Genomic DNA, 24,104 nt, shown 5'->3' on the forward strand with positions numbered 1-24,104 from the left:
TGACTAGCACAATTGGTAATTTCTGTCAACCCCACTTTGACTCACAAGAAACCAGTCTAGCAAGGCACAATTATCGTGCATTCCATACGTCTCACCTCCACCCCACTACATTGCTCGCTGTAAACTCATGTCAGTATTCCACTCTAGTTAAAAAAATACCTACACATCACTCACTGATAATGTGCAAACAAGGAAGGACAAAGGACAAAGGACATTTATTGTCACATACACCATTTCTGGTGCAGTGAAATTTGAGTTGTCATTTGCAGCACACCAATAAAAGTAAGACACCACATTAAAAAAGAATTGAACATAAAACATAAAAACATCCCCCCACAATGGTTCCCACTGTGAGGGAAGGCACAAAGTCTAGTCCTCTTCCTCATTGTTCACCCATGATCGGGCCTATTGAGGCCCTCTTGCCAGATGATGGGGCTTCGACGTCGGGAGAACACTCTTCAGCGGCTTGGAGCGTCTGGAACAGCCACTTGCTGCCAGAGACTGCGGCTCCTGAAGTCCACAGGCCACGCCGCTCGGAGCTCGGACACTGGCGATCTCGGTGAGAGATCCCAGGCTCCGCGGTATCCAGAGTCAGCGCCACCGTGGCTGGAAGCTCCTCAACGACAGCTCCGCGATGTTGGGAGTCGCCGGTCTCAGCACTCCGGAGCCCATCGCAAAGCGACCCGGAGCCTATCGCAAAGCAACTTCCTTGAAGGAGAGATAATCAGTCTGGGCCTCCACTCTCCAGAGTTTCATGACAGTTGGTAAAGAAAGTAAAGCAGTACAACATGAACCGAACAAGCAGATCGACAAATTAGAGGTAAGTTGGTCAGGACAGCAATAAAAATAACTTTCTTCACCCAGACAGTCATGAATCATCAGAATAGTCTACCATTGGTCAATGAATAACATTAAGCAATAGATTTTTGAATATTAAAAGAGTCATGAAAAGTAGGGTTCCTGCTGGAAAATAGCACGATATGTAAGCAGACATGAATGTTTTGAGTGTCAGAACAGCAGTGAAGGGCTGAATGGCCTAATTCTGCTTATATTTCCCAACAGCTTTTTTTTTTAACATTTTTTATTGAATTTGCTCAGCCCTGGCCATGTTATGTGTTAGTGAATTATTGTTATGTGCTAGTAAATGGCTCTTGTTGAGGAAAATCTAATCTCAGGGGGAGGAGTGCAGTGTACAGATTGTGCAATGTGTTGTGTTGTTAACAATAATGTCCAGCAGGAGGAGTCAGGAAGGGGAAAATGAAGCCTGGTGCTCCCAAATCACCAACACTCGACTCAGCCTCCTTCTCTGCCTTTCACTAGTATACTCACAGCCACTCGGCATCCATGGGGAAATGGGGAATGCTGGTTGCACGAGTATGCCCCTTGCATGAGAATTATGAAGCAAAAATACTGTATATCACACAATAGTATTCTGAATTAATTAATGAATAAATACTTTGTCACATGTGAAATTCTTTGTTAATAAATATATTAATGAATAAATACTTTATTGTCACAGTGAAATTCTTTGTTTTGCATACTCAAGGTATGCAAAGAGTCGCCGCATAAAGGGTGCTGAAAAAGTTACAAAGTATCCCACGCCAAGTCCCCCTTTATGTCTCCTCACTCGGGTGCTTCCCCCACACTGGGCCCTCCTTTGTTCACTCCTCTCCCCCTTCATGATGGTCCTCCCACGCCAGGTCCTGCTTTGTTATCACCCCCCCCTTCATGCCGGCCCCCCCACACTGGGCCCCACTTTGTTCACCCCCCCCCCCCTTCATGCCGGCCCCCCCACACTGGGTCCCACTTTGTTCCCGGCGGCACTTCCTCTGGCTCCCACGTGGCCTAACCTCAACCTCGATGACCTCCGACCTTAATATAAATTCCAAACTATATGTAATTTCCTACCCTTTCAAATAGAAATGCTACAGACTGCAATTTTATATTTTAATACCAAACAGTATTTATGTAAAATACTGCAATATAAATCAAATGAATGACCACTCAATTCCACACGAAGAGTCATGTCTTCATAGAGTGTCACGTTCTAATCAACTTACAATTGCACTGCCCTTACCTACAATAACGAGTAAACAATATTGTATTTTTCTACTTATTTTGCATAACATGAGTCACTGATTCATCTTATTTTCATTTTTTTAAATCTCTCCTTTCTGCCAGTGCCATAAGAATACCAAATAAGCGAGGGCTTAAGGGCCTGTCCCACTATACGAGTTACCCAGGAGCTTTCCCAAGTTTAAAAAAAATCAAACTCGTGGTAAGTACATAGAATGTACGTAGCAGGTACGTCGGAGGTCGGGACATCTCTTAGCGGCTCGTAACGCTAATGGCAGGTACTTGGGAAACGCGGTAAGCTCGTGACGTTTTTGCAACATGTTGAAAAATGTCCACGAGAGCCCTGAGTACCTACGAGCAGCTATTACCGTAATTCTCCAAGTTCGAATCAGGGGAAACTCGGAAGAACTCTTGAATTACCTCGTACAGTGGGACAGTCCCTTTACTTTCTACTTTTAGGATATTGGAAATGGCAAGTGACTGAAGTGTCTATGGGTTAATCATTTAGGACTAGCGACCACAGATTAATTTGCTTTGAAGCAGTTACAGATAAGAATAAGGCAGGCCCACGAGATAAAATCCTGAACTGGGTCAGGACAACTCTGATGGTATAAGGCAGGAACTTGCTAAAGTTGATTGTTGTTGGATGATTTCGGGCAAATTAACGAACAAAAAGTAGGCTGTTTTTAAGAGAATGATGGTGAGAGTCATTGTTGTACTTTCCAGTGATGTGAATTGCTTTGTACTTGTACTGTTGGTGTCTAAGCATCCATCTTTTAATCCAAGGACAACTTTGGATCATGGGGAGTAGATGGTCTCCAGAGGTTTGTGATCCGTCAGCCATTCAAACTCGATGCCATACAGGTCTGCATTAAAGTGTTAACATGGCCACACCAAACCCAAAACCTCTTTACATTACATTTTAGAAATACAGTGTGGAAACAGGCCCTTCAGCCCACCGTCTGCGCCGAGAGAAAACCCATGCAGTCACAGGGAGAAAGTACAAACACCGCATAAACTTCCCCTGTAGTCTGGTTCGAACCTGGTCCTTGGCGCTGTAAGGCAACAACGCCACTGCTGTGCTAATGTGCCACCCTTCTTTTTTGTTCAGGAGTATTTTCTTTCTACCTCTGTCAATGACCTGCTTGTGTGCACAATTATGAAATGTGTGGAAAGGAACTGCAGGTGCTGGTTTAAATCGAAGGCAGACACAAAATGCTGGAGTAACTCAGCGGGACAGGCAGCATCTCCGAAGAGAAGTAATGGGTGACATTTCGGGTCGTGACCCTTCTTCAGACTGAAAGACACGGGAAAGGGAAACAAGAGATATAGACGACGAAGTAGAGAGATATGGAAAAAATGAATGAACGATATCAAAAAAGTAACAATGATTAAGGAAACTGGCCATTGTTACCTTTTTGCCCAGTGAGAGCGAAAAGCTGGTGTGACTTGGATGGGGGAGGGATGGAAAGAGGGAAAGCAGGGCTTACTTGAAGTTATAGAAATCAATATTTATACCCCTGGGTTGTAAGCTGCCCAAGCAAAATTTGAGATGCCAATCCACTAATTCCAGCTGCTCCAACTACACCATGCATAATGTTCACTTCAAAAATTGAACTACACAGTTCCTAGTTTATCCTCGTCACCAACATCAGATCTTTGCCTTGATCTGATAATGATAAATGAACATTTAACAGCACTGTATCTATACACTGTATAGCTCGATTGTAATCATTGTCTTTCCATTGACTGGATAGCACGCAACAAAAGCCTTTCACTGTACCATTTCACACGCGATAATAACCAAAACTAAACCAATTACAGACATGTTTTTTTATTCCGCCATTTGTTATCTCCCTGAACAGGAGCTACTTGACCTCCTTATGACCGAGTGCAATGTGCAATGCATTGTAATATGCTATTGGTTGTAATGAAAACTTGCTCTGGAAGGTTGTATTGCATGGGATCCAGGGAGGAGAGCAGAGAGGGCTATGTATAGAAGAGCAGAGAGAGCTATGAGGAAGATGAATTCCTGAAAGTGACTCGACAGCCTGAGCTGCAAGGAAAGGTTGGGCATTCCTTGGAGCGTAGGAAGCTGAGGAGTAATCTTATGGAGCTGTATAAAATCACACTGTGAATAGATAGCATGAATTCACAGTCTTTTACCTGTGGTAGGAGAATGATGAATCAAAGGGCATCAGTTTGGGAGGTGTGAGATTTAACAAGAACCTGAGGGGCAATTGTTTCACTCAAAGGGTAGAGGAGATGTGGGACAAGCTGCCAGATGAAATGTGTAAGAAGGAACTGCAGTTGCTGGTTTAAATAAAAGATAGACACAAAAAGCTGGAGTAACTCAGCATTGTTGAAGCAGTTACAATAACAGCTTTAACAGATACCTAGATAAGTATATGAAAAGAATATGTTTAGAATGATATGGGCCAGTTGAGATGAGTTTAGATGGGGCATCTTGGTCGGCATGGATGAGATGGGCCGAAGGGCCGGATTCATATTGCATGACTCCATAATGGAGGTTATTACAGGTTGGAATGCATTGCAATGCCCTTCCAGGTAGTAGAATCACTTATTTTATTGACAATGTCTGACTTATCACATTGCCTGTGGCAGCAAGGCCTTGCTGTACGCATGTGGGTCGCGTGTGCATGGATTGTGCATCATAGTCACAAACTTGTCGTCAAGACATAGCTCTGATTGCCCAAAGGCCAACCTTTGATATTGTTGCCTTGTGGTGTTTCTCATAGAAGAGAAGGAGGCAGAAGTCTCTTTAGATAGACACAAAAAGCTGGAGTAACTTGGCGGGTCAGACCGCATCTTTGGAGAGAAGGAATGGGTGATGTTTCGGATCGAGACCCTTTTTCAGACAGTCAGGGGAAGGGTAAAAGAGATATAGTCATTGATCTAGAGTGAACTTCTTCCTGTTTATGCGCCCCCCCCCCCCCCCCCCCCCCCACTACAATACACCACAGAAAGCATACTGTCAGATTGCATAACAGCTTGGTTTGTGAATAGCTCAAAGACCACAAAAAATTTGCAGAGATTTGTGGATGTAGCCCACTCTATCGCAGAGACCCGGCTTCCCACTATAGACTCGATATGTTACCCATTCCTTCTTTCCAGAGATGCTGCCTGTCCTGCTGAGTTACTCCAGCTTTTTGTGTCTATCTTCGGTTTAAACCAGCATCTGCAGTTCCTTCCTATAAATCTCAAAATAGTGCACTTTTGAAAATGTGTTTCTGCAGCAATTAAGTTCTTATGGCAATAAAAAGCTAAAATTGTTTTTGTGTACAAAAGCATGAATTCTGAAGACCCTCTAGCATTTTGTTTTGGGTCCTAAATTGAGAAATAAGGTTAGGATGTTAATCTCTGTCCATTACATGATCTCCGTCTGATTAATGAATACAGAAAAGCAATATCAGATATTAATATTTGAGGTTATCACTCCAACTATGCATCTTTGCAATGTTCAAGAATTTGACACCTTGACACAAAATGACTAAAATCTCAGGTCAAAAGGTCATGTGATAGGAGCAGAATTAGGCCACTCAGCCCATCAAGTCTACTCTGCAATTCAATCATGGCTGATCTATCTCTCCCTCTTCACCCTATTCCCTTGCTTTCGCCCCATAACCCCCGACACCCGTTCTAATCAAGAATCTATCTATCTTTGTCTTAAATGATTTCACTATTATAGAACTAAACCCATAAAATGTTCCTGAAAAAAGTTTCAGTCCAAAAGCTAAACTGCTTTTCCTCAATTTCTTTCCTCATTCTCCTTTTCATTATTGCTATTTCTATCAGTTTAATCCTTATCTCTTGGACAGGCAATCTGGTCACACTGAACGGAATGAAATTGGATATGAAACAGGAAACTGCTTCTTTGTATTGCACCATTATTCAGCACTCAGTGAATGCTGTGCAACATGTTTGACCTTGCGAAAAGCTTTATCATATTTAGGGGTGAGTTGAGGAAGAACTGTTTTCACCCCCGTGAAGGTTGAAGTCTGGAATACACTGCTAGTGGCTGCAGAGGCAGGCACTCTTTGAAGGTTTAGGTTTATTATTGCCACATGCACCAAGCGGAAGTGAAAAACTTTGTTTTGCCTGCTATCCAAACAGAATAGATACACCATACATACTGTAGATACAATCAGTTCAAACACAAGTATATTGGATAGAACAAACGGGAAGATACAATGTGCAGAATATAATTTAGTTTAGTTTAGAGATACAGTGCGAAAACACCGGGTTCTGCACAACCAGCAATCCCCGCACATTAACACTTATACCAATTAACCTACATACCTGTACGGCTTTGGATTGTGGGAGGAAACCGAAGATCTCTGAGAAAACCCACGCGGTCACAGGGAGAACGTACAAACTCCATACAGACAGCACCCGTAGTCGGGATCGAACCCGGGTCTCAGGCGCTGCAAGCGCTGTAACTCTACAGCTGCGCCACTGTGCCGTACAGTTCTCAGAATTTGTTCCTTAGACAAAGTCCAATATTTTCAAAGGGGTAGAGGTGAACAGAAACATTTTTCAGGAACATTTTATGGGTTTAGTACTATAATAATGAAATCATTTAAGACAAAGATAGATAGATTCTTGATTAGAACGGGTGTCGGGGGTTATGGGGCGAAAGCAAGGGAATAGGGTGAAGAGGGAGAGATAGATCAGCCATGATTGAATTGCAGAGTAGACTTGATGGGCCGAGTGGCCTAATTCTGCTCCTATCACATGACCTTTTGACCTGAGATTTTAGTCATTTTGTGTCAAGGTGTCAAATTCTTGAACATTTCAGAGTCAGCGCCACCGTGGCTGGAAGCTCCTCAACGACAGCTCCGCGATGTTGACGACATGTTATTGACGACAGCTCAGCACTCCGGAGCCCATCGCAAAGCGACCCGGGCAAGGCATTGCCCGCTCTGCAATGGTGCCCCAGCGCTGCGCTGCCGCCGAAGCCGAAGTTCTGGCCAGTCCCAGCATGGAACGCCGCTCCAGTCCCACTGGTAGGCCGCGTGGAAGGGGCGAAGATACGGCCCGGAGAAAAGCCGCATCTCCGACCAGGTAGGGACTGAGAAAAACCCTTGCCCAACCCACACATAAAAAGGATTAGACCTCCAACCGAACTTTTAACATACTGTGCAGACAAGGAAGTAATTATTATGAAAATGTTTCTAGATATAGTCATTGTGTTTTGATGGAGGCGGGTGGGGGGAGGGGTCGGAAAATCAAATGCTTGGCAATGTGCATGTGTGAGAGATTAGGTTCCAGGAAAATAAGTGATGCAGTGTGATTGATGGGGTTACTCTGAGGGCCAACAGACTTGAATATACCGTATGGCCTCTTTCTATCTGGGCAAATTCGGATCTAACTCAATTTTCAAGTTCAAAACAATGACAAGACGGAGTAGAGGATGAAGATAGCGGGCTTCATGCTGACCATACGACACTCTATCCCTCAATGTCAGCAAGATGAAGGAGCATGTTATTGACTTCAGGAAGCAAGGTGGTGTGCATGCCCTAATTAACATCAATGGTGCCTAAGTGGAAATGGTCGGGATGGTGAGAGCTTCAAGTTTATAGGTGTAAAGATCACCAACAATTTGTCCTGGACAACCACGTTGAAGGAACTGCCAAGAAAGCGCACCCCATGCAGCAGAAGAGGATGAAATATTGGCACGTCTCCAACAACTCATGGATAGAACAGGTTTGGAGGGATATGGACCAAATGCTGGCAGGTGGGACTAGTGTAGCTGTAGGTGGCCGTTGTGGGCAGGTTGGGCCGAAGGGCCTGTTTCCACACTGTATCACTCTATGACTCTATAACTAATGCAGATGCACCATAGAAAACTCCTATCGGGATGCATCAAGCCTTAGAATGGCAACAACTCTGCCACACATTACAATCAATCTGAAGAAGGGTCCCAGCCCGAAGCGTCAACTATACATCATTATTCTGAGAATCTGCCTTACCTGTTGATTTACTCCAGTACTTGTGTCGTTTTTTTGTAAATCTGCATCTGCAGTTACTTGTGTCTTATTTTAAATGAAACACACAAACTTCACAATTTCAGAATATTCCCTTAAATGATCCATACTTCCAATATCACCGTGCTAAGAAATGAAAAATATGTTTGCCAAGTATTAGGTCTCTTCTCCTGATGGATCAGTGAATAAATGTTTAGACTAGCTTACGACTGTTTTGGATGGTGCAAACCAAGTTTATTATCTCCCATGTTTCTGTCTGAACAGTGCTAAGTTTAAATGGTGAAATTTCAGATGCTTGGGCAACAATTGCCATTTACTTGTCCTTATCTGCAATAACTGGCTTTAGTAAGTTCTTTAGTAACTTGTCAGTTCCTTTGTTGAACTAAATTAAGTCACATGTTGCAATCAAAAGCGCTTGAACAATTGGTTGGGAAGAAAGCCAAGATAACGGCGGCATGGTGGTGCAGCGGTTGAGATGCTGCCTCACAGCGCTAAGATACTCGGGTTAGATCCTGAATACGGGTGCTGTCTGTATGGAGTTTGTACATTCTCTCTGTAACCTACGTGGGTTTTCTACGGGATCTCTGGTTTCCTCCCACACTCCAAAGACATCCAGGTTGTAGGTTAATTTGCTTGGTATAATTGTGAATTGTTCCTAGTGTGTGCAGGATAGTATGCAGGGATCGCTGATTGGCGCGGACTTGGTGGGCCGAAGGGCCTGTTTCCGCAATGTATGCGTATCTAAACTAAAAGGATATAAAAAAAGGAACAGAAACTATTCAGCATTTAAGACAATTATGTTTATCATCCCAGTGTACAAGGATGTCAAAACACTCAAATTTAGAAAGAGCTTGCTATTATACCATGCAGTTCACACAGCATATCACAAAGAATTTTAGGAAAAAAGTTTAAATCTAATCACAATTATAATATGGACAGTTACACTAATTAACATGCAAATATTATGGCAGAAAGCAATGCAAAGCTTTGCAAAGTGCGATAAATAATGAGATACAGATTTTTGGCCATTTGGGTAATATGGCAAAATCATTAGGCAAATTTCCTGTTCTTAAGGACAAGGGATATCTTACATCGTAAAAAAGCAGTGTGGATTTTAATATAACAATGAATATTTGATGAGACATCATGCATTCCCAAGGCTTTAACTCTGCCAATCTGGATAGAAACATCTCTGCTAATCCATGACCAGAGTTTGCCAGGTGCTGCTAAAATTGGACTACACCTCTGAGAAAGCAATGCCATGACAAATACAAATTCATAGTGCCACTCTGAAGTCTGACCCTAAAATTAAAGCAGACATCTTCCTACCTCAAGATGTATGGTGTTGGATTTTTTTGTACTGTTTCTATGAATTTCCTCCCAAGTTACCATGACATGTATATAATTGATTGAATAGTATTCTTCCATCATATAAATGAGTATTAATGAATCGAGAACCTCACGCGTAACTTCAAATCTTATGTTTTCAGGTTCTAGAGCAAATTTACAAGTCACTTGTCCAAAACCTAGACCACTGTTAAATGAGGCATTTACCAGCTGTACAATTATTGCACATTACTTGCCTAGTGGAGATCTTTGAAGATTTAGTTGGAAATATGAACATACTTCCACCATGCTCATACCAGGGCAAGAAAAAATAACGTAATCTGAAACTTCTAATGAAATATCATTTGAAGTTGATGAAAACCTCATCTGACATATTGCTGTTAGTCAAGGTAAATATTCAATAGAAACAATAAAATGCACAGTATACACCAACATAAATAGTAGTGCATAAAATATGTAAAAGAACTACCCCATCCATAGTCAATAGGCAATCTACCTTTCATTATCTCTACACATGTAGTTAAATGTCAATAATGTTTGCATATAAATATTTCTTAATTTCCAAAGAAGAGCAATGAAAATAACTTTGTAAAATATGTATCTAATCCCACATTGATATAGCTGAGAAACAATCTGCTGCATCAGAGAGCCTAACCCAAACAGATGGGTAAGATAAGACAGGCAGTTTTTCAATCCACTCCCACAAAGAAAACAATCTGTTAGGTTTCAGTGACTAGGCAAGTTGCTTGCTCAACATCAATGTTTAAAAATTGGTCATTGTTCAGATAAATAGGAAATCTGGTCGACTCTGCATTACATATCACTGTACTGCAGATCTTAAATGGTTGATGGATTCCAGTTTTTGTCAATGAACACATAACACTAAGGAACTGAGCAGCACAAATTAGTTTAGATTTAGTTTTGTTTAATTTATTGTCACATGTACCGAGGAACAGTGAAAAGCTTCTGTTATCAGTCAGCAGAAAGACAATACATGATTACAATCGAGCTGTCAAGTGCATAGGTACATGAAAAAGGAATAACATTTAGTGCAAGGTAAAGCCAGCAAAATCCGATCAAGGATAGTCCAAGTGTCACCAAAGAGGTAGATAGTAGTTTAGCAGTTGCAGCGTGATGGTTCAGTTGTCTGTACACAGCTGGGAAGAAACTGTCCCTGAATTAGAGTACCTACACATTTGGTACTCTATACCCTGCTGCTGGCCATTTAATTCTATAGCCAATCCATTTGTCGTGACCTTCTGCTCTCCCATGATTAGTTTGGGAAACTTCTTTCTGGACACATTGCAGCCTTCTGGACTCAATATCAAAATTTACACCTTCAGGTAATTCACTTTCCCTCTTTCTCTGTCAGAAATCGCCATGGCTGTTGTAAGTCGTCCAGCTGTGATATTGGGTCAGTTTTTCTCTCTCTGTTTGTATTGTCTGACCACTGTCATTAAGCTCTCCATTTTGTGACTTTTGTTGATATTCTCACTCTCGACTTGCCCCATTTTCATACCTTTTGTTGAGAACTTTTGTTTATATAGAGAAGAATGACAAAATCCCTTCCTTGAGGGACATTAGAAAATCACAATTTTCTGGCCATTTCATAGTTACCAGATTTTTATTCCAAGTACATACATTTCAGTACCGAGTTGCCAGAATAGGATTTAAACGTTTTCTTGCTTCACTGGATTACGCGTCCAAATTTTTGCATTACCAGTCCAATAATTCAACAACTGCATTGTAGTGCTCAAAGTTGACATTACAGAGAGCAAGTATGGAGGAACACCAACTGGTATTATTAAGAAAAACAGTCTCAGTGATTTCACCAGAGGACAATTTTAGTTGGTGCACAGTGTTGGTGTTGGTAGCATTCAGTTCACCAACAATGGTTAACTGCAATTGGTTGATCGTGACTGATGAGCTACAGAAACACCTCAAATATTATGAATATGTGCAATATCCATAGGAACAAAAAGACACTAAGGTTCAGACCGATTATCTCTATTCAGCTGTCACTCTTCTACCTGTGGTAGATGGATGCTGGTTTTGAAGCCAGAGACTCCAAACGTGTGTGTCACTTCAACTCCTACTTGACCTCTGAGATGAGCAGCAGAGGACTGTGTGGATTTCATCCAGCGCTCCAGTTTCCTCCCATATGCCAGAGGTATACTGGTAGACAGGTTAACGACTACTATACAATGTTCTTTGTATAAGTGTGTGGCCCAATAAATGAGAACAGTTTATGGGGACAGGAGCAAAACAAATAGTGATTAATTTAAATGGGTATTAATGGCCAACATGGAAGTGGCGGGTGAGACACCTGGGCCCATGTGGTTTATCTGCAAGGATTGACATGCAGAGAAGGGAAGGCTGAATGCCTTGCAGATCCTCGAGTGTCACACTAAGGAGAGGCCATTCAGAAAATCAGGCTGTGTAGAAATAGGTGCTTTGGCCTGCCATGTCCATGCTGAGCATTGTAGCGAAGATAGATAAAAGATGCTGGAATAACTCACGTAGCAAGTCTGGAGAAAAGGAATCAACATTTTGGGTCAGAACCCTTCCTCAGACTGAAAGGTAGAGCAGACCGGAACGAACCAAGTCAGCAACAGATGACCTCAGAAAGGGTAGGGTCCATAATGGACCACCATCTCAGCTTGGGAAGATGTACTAATGAAGGGTAACAAGGATGGGAACAGTGAAACTAGTAGGATGACTCTGGGCAAAAGGAACATTGTACCTAACTATACATATCACACTTACCATCAGTTTGTTCTTCTATGCCTTAACAATTCAGCTGATTATGTGGATACTACATAAATGATGTGAGACTATGCGTCCTCACCACACCTTCAGGAAGAGTGATCCTCATACTCTGGGCAAGAAAGTTCCTCCACAAAAGCCCTTTAAACTTCGTAGCCATTATCTTAAACCTGCACACTCTTATTTTAGACAACTCTGCACTGGGGAAAGGTGTCACTATTGTAAAACTCAGAACCTCCATGGTGCATGACCTGCAAAGTTTCTGGACTGTTGGACATTATTCCAATTAATACTCCAACACAGTTTTAATTCATTATTGTTTAGATGTTACACAGCAATACAATAAATGTTCTAGAAAAAAACAATATGTTTGAAAGGAATATAGGACACATAACCTAGTAAGTTGCAAAACGTGAAAATGGATTAAATTTGTAACGTAATAAGTTTCAAGGAAGTGCACAAAACCTGGGCCCCAGTGTGTTGCAGAGAGTGTGGAGGTGTGTTGAAGGGAGTGTAGAGAACCTTTGCCTCAGTATGTTGAGGGAGTGTGGGATCTGTGCCCCAGTGTGTTGCTGAGTGTGTGAGATCCTGCATCTCAGTTTGTGTGGAGGGAAGTGAAGGAATCCTGGGGCCTGGAATATTTTGGGGAGTATGGACAACAGCAGCCAGTGAGCCTGGAGCTGAATCACAGGAATTTCTGAACAGTCAAGGGCCTATCCCACTTGCGTGCGATTGGCGTGACAGGCCGGAAGCGACGGTCGCGCGACCTTCACGCATCTCCATGCGTCACACAGCGCGTGACGTCATTTACGTATATAAAGGGGGTTGCTGACTGCTATTCCATGATCATCATGGAAGAGATAGATACAGATAGATACAAAACAACAAGAAACAAAAGAAGGGCCACGACCCGAAACGTCACCTATTCCTTTTCTCCAGAGATGCTGTCTGACCCGCTGGGTTACTCCAGCTTTTTGTGTCTATCTTCATTTTAAACCAGCATCTGCAGTTCCTTACTACACATAGAAAGCAATGAGATGGATGAACAGTTAAACAGTGTGCTTCTTTTTCTTTGTTCTTTTTTCCTTGTTCCTCGGTCCCGAAGTGCCTGAAAACAGCTACCATAGTGCCGGTGCCGAAAAAGTCTAAAGTCACCAACCTGAATGACTACCGCCCGGTTGCCCTAATTCCAATACCAATGAAGTGCTTCGAAAGGCTGGTCCTCTCCCACATCAAATCCAGCATCCCTGCCTCACTGGACTCTCATCAATTTGCATACAGGGCAAATAGATCAACAGAGGATGCCATCTCTCTGGCTATTCACACTGTCCTGACTCACCTGGATAGACAGGGCACAAACGTGAGGATGCTCTTCATAGACTATAGCTCTGCATTCAATACGGTCATCCCCACCAAGCTCACAACCAAACTCCACCAGCTAGGCCTCAACTCGCCGATATGCGATTGGATCCTGAACTTTCTGACGGAGCGACCGCAGGCAGTGAGACTGGGCCCGCACCTGTCCTCCACTATCACCCTGAGCACCGGCACACCACAAGGCTGTGTACTAAGCCCCATGCTCTACTCCCTCTTCACTCACGACTGTGTTCCTGCATTCGTCACCAACACCATCGTGAAGTTTGCAGACGACACAACAGTGATTGGGCTGATCACCAACGGTGATGAAACAAAATACAGAGCGGAGGTACAGAACCTGGCGGACTGGTGCACACGTAACAACTTGTCACTAAACACCTCCAAGACCAAGGAGCTGATTATTGACTTCAGGAGGTCCCATAATGGAGAATACGCCCCAATCTCCATTTACGGGGAAAGTGTGGAGAGATTGTCCAGCTTTAAGTTTCTGGGCACTCACATTTCAGAGGACCTCACATGATCCACCAACACCGCTGCGCTGGTCAAGAAGGCACAGCAACGACTGTTCTTCCTGAGGACATTAAAAAAGACTGGTCTGCCCCAACAGCTGCTGACAACCTTCTACCACTGCACCACAGAGAGCATATCAACCAATCGCATCTCTGTGTGGTATCTCAGCTGCACGGAGGCGGAGAGGAGAGCTCTTCAGCACGTCGTCCACAGAGCGCAGAAGATTATTGGGACACAGCTACCAGCCTTGGAGGGCATCTACCACACACGGTGCCTCAGGAAGGCCGTCAGCATCCATAAAGACTCCTCACACCCTTGTAATGGACTGTTCAAACTACTTCCCTCCGGCAGACGTTACAAGGCCTTCTACGCCCGAACCTCCAGACTCAGGAACAGCTTCATTCCCAGAGCTATAGTGGCTCTGAACCGGCCCTGCTGAGTGCCCCCCATCCCCCCTAGACTGTCTCCCTCGGATGGTCACGTCGCACAGACACATCTGCACTTTAGTCTGTTGAAATGTTTTACTGTTCTTTATACAAACCATGTTCTCGGGGTATCTAAATCTAAATTTTAATAGTTATTTATGTTATGACATCGGATGGAAGCTGCATACCAAATCTCGTTGCGCTTATGTGCAATGACAATAAAAGATATTATTATTATTATTATTATTATTATTATTATTATTATTATTATTATTATTATTATTATTATTATTATTATTATTATTATTATTATTATTATTATTATTACATTCAGCATTCCAAATCAGTCATTGAGTTTAGGATTTCCGTGGAGGGAATACATGCATCGTGGACCTCCAGCTTTTTAAAAGGTTGAAACTGGCAGTTCCTTGCAGAAGTACTGGTACTAGCTAGCAAGATCTATCCTACATGTTAAAATTAATGTTCATAACTCTACTTAATTGTGTTGAGATAGGTCCTGAAACTATCATTGCTGAACAGGCCCTCACTCCGTGGCAAGAAACGTGGTGAGTGTGGTGAGGATTTTCAAATTGCGCGTGCTTTTATTGCTGATGCGAAAAAGGCGGACTGATTTTGGGCGTCGCACGGCGTCGCGCGGTGATGTCATCACGCTACGCATCGCTACGCGTACGACGTCAAGACGCCTGCGTGCGTACGCGGGGCGTCAGGCCGGTGGCATGCGAATATTTAGTTCAGTAGAATATCCCGGAGCACAACCATCTTTGCGCACAACCCCATACCCCTCCGCGCTTCTCAGTGGGACCGGCCCCGCGCGGCCACACAATGCCCGTGCACCTCAATGCGACAACGAAGTCGAGGTCGCATAATTTGCCTGCCAAGGACACGTAAGTGGGACAGGGCCTTCAAAGAGCAGATTACGTAATACTGATTTATTTGTACCTGTGCCTCTAATAGCATTTCCACAATCTTCTCCCCTACCAGGCAAACAAACCCAGATCTCCTCATCACTGAAATGCTCCTTCCGGTTTTCACCCTAACAAATTGCCGCTACATCCCTGTTATGCAATTTGAATGGTATTCTGTACATCCGCCGTGACCTAACCAATGCACCCTAACCTTCCAGTTCGTACATTTACAATGGTTCAATGTTTCTTTATTGTCACGTATGCACAGCATACACAGCAAAGTTATTTTGCACAATCCACAAATGCAGTCGCCACACGTTTGAGCCGTTTACAAAGCAAAACTCCAACGGTCTACATGCTGGAAGTACTGGAGCACCTCCAATCCAGGTATGCCCCAGGCTGAGAAAGATCCACGTCCAATGACACTCTCCTCGCCCGACCGCCTCTATGTCAAACTTACAAAATTCTTAAGGGGTTAGACAGGCTAGATGCAGGAAGATTGTTCCCGATGTTGGGGAAGTCCAGAACAAGGGGTCACAGTTTAAGGATAAGGGGGAAGTCTTTTAGGACCGAGATGAGAAAAAAAAAATTCACACAGAGAGTGGTGAATCTATGGAATTCTCTGCCACAGAAGGTAGTTGAGGCCAGTTCATTGGCTATATTTAAGAGAGAGTTAGATGTGGCCCTTGTGGCTTGGGGGATCAGGGGGTATGGAGAGAAGGCAGGTACGGGATAATGAGTTGGATGATCAGTCATGATCATATTGAATGGCGGTGCAGGCTCAAAGGGCCGAATGGCCTACTCCTGCACCTAATTTCTATGTTTCTATGTCCCGGGAGCACCTCCTGCAGCTGAGCTTGAAGGCTCTGGAGACAATACCCTGGTCCCTGTCCGACCGGCCCACTACTCACATCTGTCGTCGCCATCTGGTCCCTCCTCGACTCTCCTCGGAGCTTCCGAGCTTTCCCTTGTAGGTAGCGGTCCGCCAGACCCCTCTTTGCAGCAGTGAACCTGGCCTGTCGCCACATTGCCCACGGGCAGCTCGCCCGGTCTTTGTACCCATCGGCTACCAGGTCCCTCCTTGTTCCTGGCGGCCACAGGGTCAGTCTTTGTTCACTGCTGGCTACTGGTCGTTCACCAGGGCCACCAGGTCTGTTCTTTTACGGCTCCGCAGCGCCTCGCGGGAGCTTGCTACTGGTCATTCTTCATCCTCCAACCTCGCATTTACAACGATTAGCTTCTCTTTATCATTGCTCTGCCCATCTTAGCAACTGATCAGCATCATAGAATCATGGAATCATAGAGATATAGAGCATAGAAATGGGGTCCTTTCTCCAACTCATGAAGACCATGATGGTACTACACTTATCTACACTTTTTTTTTTTTTTTCGTTTCTCTTTTCTTTCCTATATATAATCAAATTATTATTTAATCTCTCTTAATGATTTATTCTTCCTCTATTCTTTCTCTATCATTATTTCTAAAAAAACAGTAGATAAGTATTACTAGTGTTTTACTTAATGCAAATTGAATTAATTTGATATAAAGTTGTTTGAAGCATTGTAATTGATTACCTTTAATAAAAAAATATATTACAAATTTCCTTTAATTGTCTCCCTCTCACCTTAAACCTATGGCTTCAGGTTTTAGATTCCCCCTCCTTGCAAAAAAGACTCTGTGTCTACCCTATCGATGCCCCTCATAATATTATTAAATACCTCAGCAAGGTCACCGCTTAGCCTCTTGCACTCTAATGAGAAAAAGACCAGCCTATCCAATCTCTCCTTGTAACTAAAACCCTCCATTCCCATCAACATGCTGGCGAATCTCTTCTGTATTCCCTCTAATACTACTACATTCTTCCTGTCATGTGATGACCATAGCTGTACACAAAACTTCAAGTGTAATCTAATGCTACAGCTGTGACATGAGACTCAAACTCTTACACTTGCCTTGGCCTATGACAGCAAGCTTGCTGGCCCTACCCACCTGTGTCACCATTTTCAGGCAACTATGAACTTGAACTATTAATTTCAGGCACCCCAAAGCCTCTCTACACATCAGCATTCTTGCGGTCCCTGCATGTAACATATGTAAAAACATATGTTACAGGGCATGTAACATTTATGTTACATGCCCTGCCAGTATTTGACATGGCAAAAAGCATTAAGTCACATTTATCTGGATTAAATTCGATATATACAATAGGTGCAGGAGTAGGCCATTCGGCCCTTCGAGCCAGCACCGCCATTCAATGTGATCATGGCTGATCATCCCCAATCAGTACCCTGTTCCTGCCTTCTCCCCATATCCCCTGACTCCGCTATTTTTAAGAGCCCTATCTAGATCTCTCTTGAAAGCATCCAGAGAACCCACCTTCACCGCCCTCCGAGGCAGAGAATTCCACAGACTCACCACTCTCTGTGAGAAAAAGTGTTTCCTCGTCTCCATTCTAAATGGCCTACTCCTTATTCTTAAACTGTGGCCCCTGGTTCTGGACTCCCCCAACATTGGGAACATGTTTCGTGCCTCTAGCGTGTCCAAACCCTTAACAATCTTATATGTTTCAATGAGATACCCTCTCATCCTTCTAAACTCCAGAGTGTACAAGCCCAGCTGCTCCATTCTCTCAGCATATGACAGTCCCGCCATCCCGGGAATTAACCTTGTAAACCTACGCTGCACTCCCTCAATAGCAAGATTGTCCTTCCTCAAAAAGTCTATGTCTATTGCCCTGCTTTGATCAATTTTCTTGGTTACCTTCTCAAAAAAACCCTGACTCCCCCAATCAGTATTTGTCTTCCCAAGTAACCACAGTCCTATCCCTTCAGTTTTTTTCTTATACATTCCCTACTACTGATGTCAGGTTCTCTGATCGTAGTTTCCTGGCTTATCCCTCCTTCTTGAATAAGAGAACCACATTTGCTATTCCCAAGTCTTCTGAAATGTCACTCAAATATCTTCATCAGAGCCCCAGCAATCTCCTCACTTACTTTGAATAGATCCTGAGAATTATCCACCTTAATGTGTGCCAATAGCCCTCATCCTTCCTGATACAAATATGATCCTGAACATCAGTGTACCCCCGTTCCCCCACCCCTATCTCCCCATCTTCAACATCCTTTTGCCTGGTACCCTTCAGATACCCTCCTCATTCCCAAGAACAACGCCAAGTTTCACCTCATTCGCAAACTTGATAATTATATTCTAAACTGGAACTCTTATTATTTGTCATAAACCTTAGTCACAAACTAAACAATTTAGATAGAATGTAGAACATAATTATCAAGAGTTCCTGTTTGGAATTTCTGTAAACAGCACTGGCCACTGGCTTCCAATTACAACAATTATCCTCCACCTTCACTCACTACCTCCTAAAGCAAACTTAATTTTGCATTCAATCTGGCAACTTGCTTTGCCATTTTCAGTGGGCTAGAGTAGGATTAGTGTGAACATAGGTGACAGATGGTGGGCTGAAGAGCTCGTTTCTATATGCATCTCATTGTAATTCACTGGTGCCACAGCTGGAGATAGTTGGAGCATCTCATCATTTGCTATCCACTGTTGCAAATGGAGGATAGTGCACCACTCGAGGAAAAATGAGCACCCTTTATTTCCCTTTACCACAGAGTAACAAGCACCGAACCCTTGTTCTACAATGACTGCATACCCATGTGCCACTTCATTCAGTGAACCAGTTTAAGCTCAATATTTATATTTGGGTTGGAGTATAATGAAACTTCCAAAGACATTCTGCTTTTGGAGGTCAGAGTTAGGACACACACCTCATCATGGGCAAAGGAATTCAAATCATGGTGTTCATTTTGCAGCAGAAAACAGACACTCTAGAGATGATAATCTCAAGTTGGACAATGTACCTGCTCATTGCTTAAGTCTACACAGTAGCATTTTCAGTTAGCATTCAGTAGCAGCCGCAGAAACAGCAGAAGAAAGAATCCTCTTTTTGGAAACTATTTATCTTTTTTTTCTCTATCAGAACCACTGAAACTTGGTGTTGAAACTTGGTGGTGATCCATCTGTTAAGTGACAGCTTTGTGGTCAGGTGGGATCTCCAATCTATCAATTACAATCTAATAAACAAAAGGTGCATCATCTTTATGCAGCATGTACTGTAAAGCTATTTTCATGTTTGGTTAACTTATAAGTTTCTTCGTCAAGCTATTATGAAAAGCACGGAGTGTTTAATCCACCCAATATATAATGCACATTCTTACCCATTGAGTCACATTTTTCCAATTGAGGAATGTTAAGCATAGGCTAACTACAAGCAAATCTTCAAGCTCGTTAAACAACTACAGAGGCTTTGACAAATACATTCACACCATGTACCATAATCATGAACTAATGTGCAAAGACTGTATTTCCAATTTAGCTGCATCCGGTAAAAATATTTGTGGTTATATCAATTCACAAGGAATTCTTCATTTTCATTGTATTGCTCTGAAATCTACTGTTCATTAAACAATAAGGATATCAAATGTATTTACCTATTGTGCTCAATTGGTGAGCCATGTCAACAGCAACCAGCAAGATAAAGTAATGCGTCCACATCTCTCCCGATCCCATGGTGTTATTTTCTCTCTTGTGCTCTTGTTCACAGTGCCGTCTGCAGTGACTTTCTTAAAGTAAAGATTCAACTAATGTTACATTTCAGACAGAACTCCTCCCCTTGAAACTTTGCCTGTGTCATTTTTCGAATGCTTTTTCCGGGTGAAAGGAACTTCTCACATTTCACAGGTAGGAGATCGTGTAGCCTCAGATCTCTGATCACGTTGTTTAGCAGTTATCCCATGTTGAAGCTTTGTATTGAAGCTAACAAGTTTAGGTTTTTATTCTCACATGTCCCGACATAGTGAAAACTTTATTTTGCAAACTATTCAATCAAATCCGTCAATACTGTACACAGATGGAATCAATATAATCCAAAGTGCAATAGGTAGAGCAAGGAAAGGATAAAGTGCAGAATATAGTTTTCAACATTGTAAAGCAACAGGTCCCCCAGGACAAAGTTCAATGTCCTCAATGAGGCAAAGGTGAATCGGACAGTATCCGAGTTTATGAAAAGACTGTTCAAAAGCCTGCAATCAAAGGGGAAGAAGCTGTTCCTGGTGGTGCTGGTGGTGCACGGTTTCCAGCTTCTGTATCTTCAGCCCAATGGTGAAATTTAGATGGAGTCCAAGCTGGGGAATCTGCTCCGTGCGATGGACTGTGCTATATCCGCAACACTCCCAGACTGGGCTATGTCCACAACTCTCCCAAACTGGGCTATGTCCTCAATTTCTTGTACTCATGGGCTTAGATGTTCCCAAACCAAACTGTGATGCAACCCGGCATTATATTGTCTGGAGTGCATCTGTGGAAGTTTGAAAGAGTCAATGGAAGTAGAGGCGTGGGTGTGAGGTAGATACATGAAATAACAAATGCTGAGCCCAATATTTACTTTCATTTTTTAATGCATACATGAAAGGAGTAATAAACTGGCTGAATTACGATCATAAATATCTGACGAGGGAGTGCTTGTAGTTTTTTTATTACCTAATTGTAACTCATCCGCAAAGCAATTAATAAGGAGCAAAACACAAGTGCTGGAGGAACTCAACGGGTCAGGCAAAATCTGTGAAGGAAACGGATAGTAATGGTGGGGAGGAAACTGGAAAGGAGAAGCGGGGGCATGCAAAGTTTGGCAAGTGACAGGTGTATACAAGTGAGGGGGGGTCGATTGGTCGACAGGTAGAGTAAGGGACACGTGCTAAATGTGAAAAGAAGATGGCGTCAGATAAGGAGAGAAGAGGAGTGAATAGTAAGGCCAAAGGGAGGGGTGTTAGCGGAAGGGGACAGGGGGAGGAGAAAGAGCAGGGATAAAAAGGCAGCATTGAAGGTGAGTGTACAAAAGGAGCAAAGTGACAAGCAAGAGTGCGAGATTGTGGGAGAAAAGGTGCACACTAGGGTGAGGGGGTGGGTCCTTTCTGTCCTTGGCCTCCTCCATAGTCAGAGTGAGCTACACTTAAACTAGCGGAACAGTACCAAATATTTTACTTGCAACCCAACAGTATGGACACAGAATTCTCGAATTCCAAATAATACCCCTTCCTCTTCCCTCCTTCCCTCCACTCTATTGCTCTCACTTTTTCCAACATCCCAGCCAAGCATCCCTTTCCCCTCCTCATACAGTTATATCCCATCCCTCAGTTCCTCATTTCTCTTTAATTCCACCTATCTCCCCTCTCCACTGTCTACTTCCTCCTATATCCCTCCCTCTGGCAATAGTTCACTCTTTTCTCCTTATCTGACACATGTTGTCTCCTTTTGTAACTTACCCACCCACCTGCTAATAACACCCCACCCCTCCCCTCACCTGTATCCACCTATCACTTGCCAGGCTTTGTCCTGCCCTCGCCTCATTTTTCCAGCAATTTTCCCTCTACTAATATCAGTCTGCAGAAGACTCCTGATCCAAAACGTTGCCTGTTCATTCCTCCACAGATGAACCATTCCTCCACAGCCCTCCACAGGGCGGTCCGGCCCAGAGTTTGGAAACTTTCCCTGTAACTGGATGTTTTCTCCGGATTGCACCTATGTTCCAAAGACATGCAGGTCTGTAGGTTAATAGGCTTCTGTAAATTGTCCCTAGTTTAGTTTAGAGATACAGCGCGGAAACAGGCCCTTCGGCCCTCCGAGTCCAAGCCGACCAGCGATCCCCGCACATTAACACTATCCTACACCCACTTGGGACAATTGTTTCATTTACCAAGCGAACTATCGTACAAACCAATACATCTTTGGAGTGTGTGAGGAAACCGAAGATTTTGGAGAAAACCTACGCAGGTCACGGGGAGAACGTACATACTCCGTACAGACAGACTAGTAGTCGGGATCGAACCCGGGTCTTCGGCACTGCAAACGCTGTAAGGCAGCAACTCTACCGTTGCGCCACCATGACTGTATAGTGTGTAGGATAGAATTAGTGTATGGGGAGAATGTTGGTCAGCGCAGACCTTAAAACTATGCCCTCTAGTGTTTGATTTTTCCATCCTGGGTAAAAGATTCTGACTATCTCCCCTATCTATGCCTCTGATAATGTTTTATACTTCTATCAGGTCTCCCCACGACCAGACAAAAGACTCCAAGTCTGTGCAATCTCTCCTTGTAGCTGAACCACTCTAGCCCAGGCATCATTCTGGTAAACATCTGCACCTTTTCAAAAGCCTCCACATTCTTCCTGTAATGGGACGACCACAACTGCACACGATACTCAAAATACAACCTAACCAAAGTCTTATAAAGCTGCATCATGATTTCCTAACTCTTGTACTCAATAACCTGACAAATGAAAGCAAGCATACCTTCTTTACTGCCCTATCCACTTGTGTTGCCTCTTTCAGAAAGATATGGACAGATCCCAAGATCCCACCATACCACAATGCTGTTAAGGATCATGCCATTAATTAAATATTTTCCCCTTACTTTCAATATCCCAAGGTACAACACCTCACAATTTCTGGGATTATACTCAATCTGCCATTTCTGCGTCCATATCTGCAGCTGATTTGTATCCCGCTGGATACTTTGTGAGCCTTCCTCAGTCTTTGATCCCTGAAATCTTGGTGTCATCTGCAAAGGTACTACGCAACCCATCTACGTTTACGTCCAAATCATTTATGTTTACGTCCAAATCATTTATATACATCACAACCAGCAGTGTAAGAAAGAACTGCAGATGCTGGTTTAAATCGAAGGTAGACACAAAATGCTGGAGTAACTCAGCGGGTGAGGCAGTATCTCTTGATAATGCTGCCTCACCCGCTGAGTTACTCCAGCATTTTGTGTCTACTCACTATCAGCACAGTGATCCCAGAACAGATCCATGCAGAACTCCAGTGGTCATAGACATTGCCAATCTTGCCAATACATCCAATATTGTCCCACTGAAACACTCCAGCATTTTGTGTCCACCTTCCATCACAAACCTCTGCCTTCCATCAGTAAGCCAGTTCTGAATCTATATGACAATAATATTCTTGATCAGACTATCACTGGGAACTTTATCAAAAGCCTTCCTAAAATCCATGTAGACAGCATCCACTGCCTTACCCTGATCGATCAAAACTAATAGCTCAATGGTTCCTCTAAAAACTTGATCAAGTTAGTAAGACACTATGGTTTTGATGAAAGATCTTTGACCTGAAATGTAACTGTTTCCCTTTCCAAATTGCCTGAATGACTGAATATTTCCAGTGTTGCCTGATTTTATTTCAGTCATTTGAACACAAAGGCTGTTTCATTCCAGGAATTGGCAATTTTCTGCATTAATAGGTGGTAAAAGTTGCACGTTTCCATTTATTAACATATAAAATAAAAATGGCATGAACACCTGATTATATCTTTGCATGCTCTGGTTTCAAAATGTTACTTTGCTTTCAGCATTATGACATTGTTCAAAGCCATTCAATTAATCATTGTTTCACTCCCTAGTCATTTGCGTATCTGTTCTTCACAATGCCATTATATATGGTTGTGACCATTTATATTTGCATTCTCCACATGGAACAACTAAACTGTTCAGATTGTGTCAATTTATTGCCATATTTCTGCAGTACCTCGAATATCACAAGGTTTATGTAAGGCTCAAACAATATTTTACCTGTTT

At 43.0% G+C, this 24,104-nt stretch overlaps 1 protein-coding gene across 1 annotated transcript in view; it reads right to left on the minus strand.

The window, feature by feature from the left end:
• The window catches only part of LOC116979505 (serine-rich adhesin for platelets-like), a 1,930,096-nt gene that overhangs the window by 1,686,287 nt on the left and 219,705 nt on the right, over positions 1-24,104 (minus strand). The window contains exon 47 of the mRNA XM_033031015.1: positions 13,524-13,527. Within this exon, the coding sequence (XP_032886906.1) occupies positions 13,524-13,527 (4 nt within the window). The remainder of the gene's footprint in view (positions 1-13,523; positions 13,528-24,104) is intronic.

The sequence above is a fragment of the Amblyraja radiata genome, chromosome 13 (genome assembly GCF_010909765.2).
Source record: "Amblyraja radiata isolate CabotCenter1 chromosome 13, sAmbRad1.1.pri, whole genome shotgun sequence".
In the NCBI taxonomy this organism is placed as follows: Eukaryota; Metazoa; Chordata; class Chondrichthyes; order Rajiformes; family Rajidae; genus Amblyraja; species Amblyraja radiata.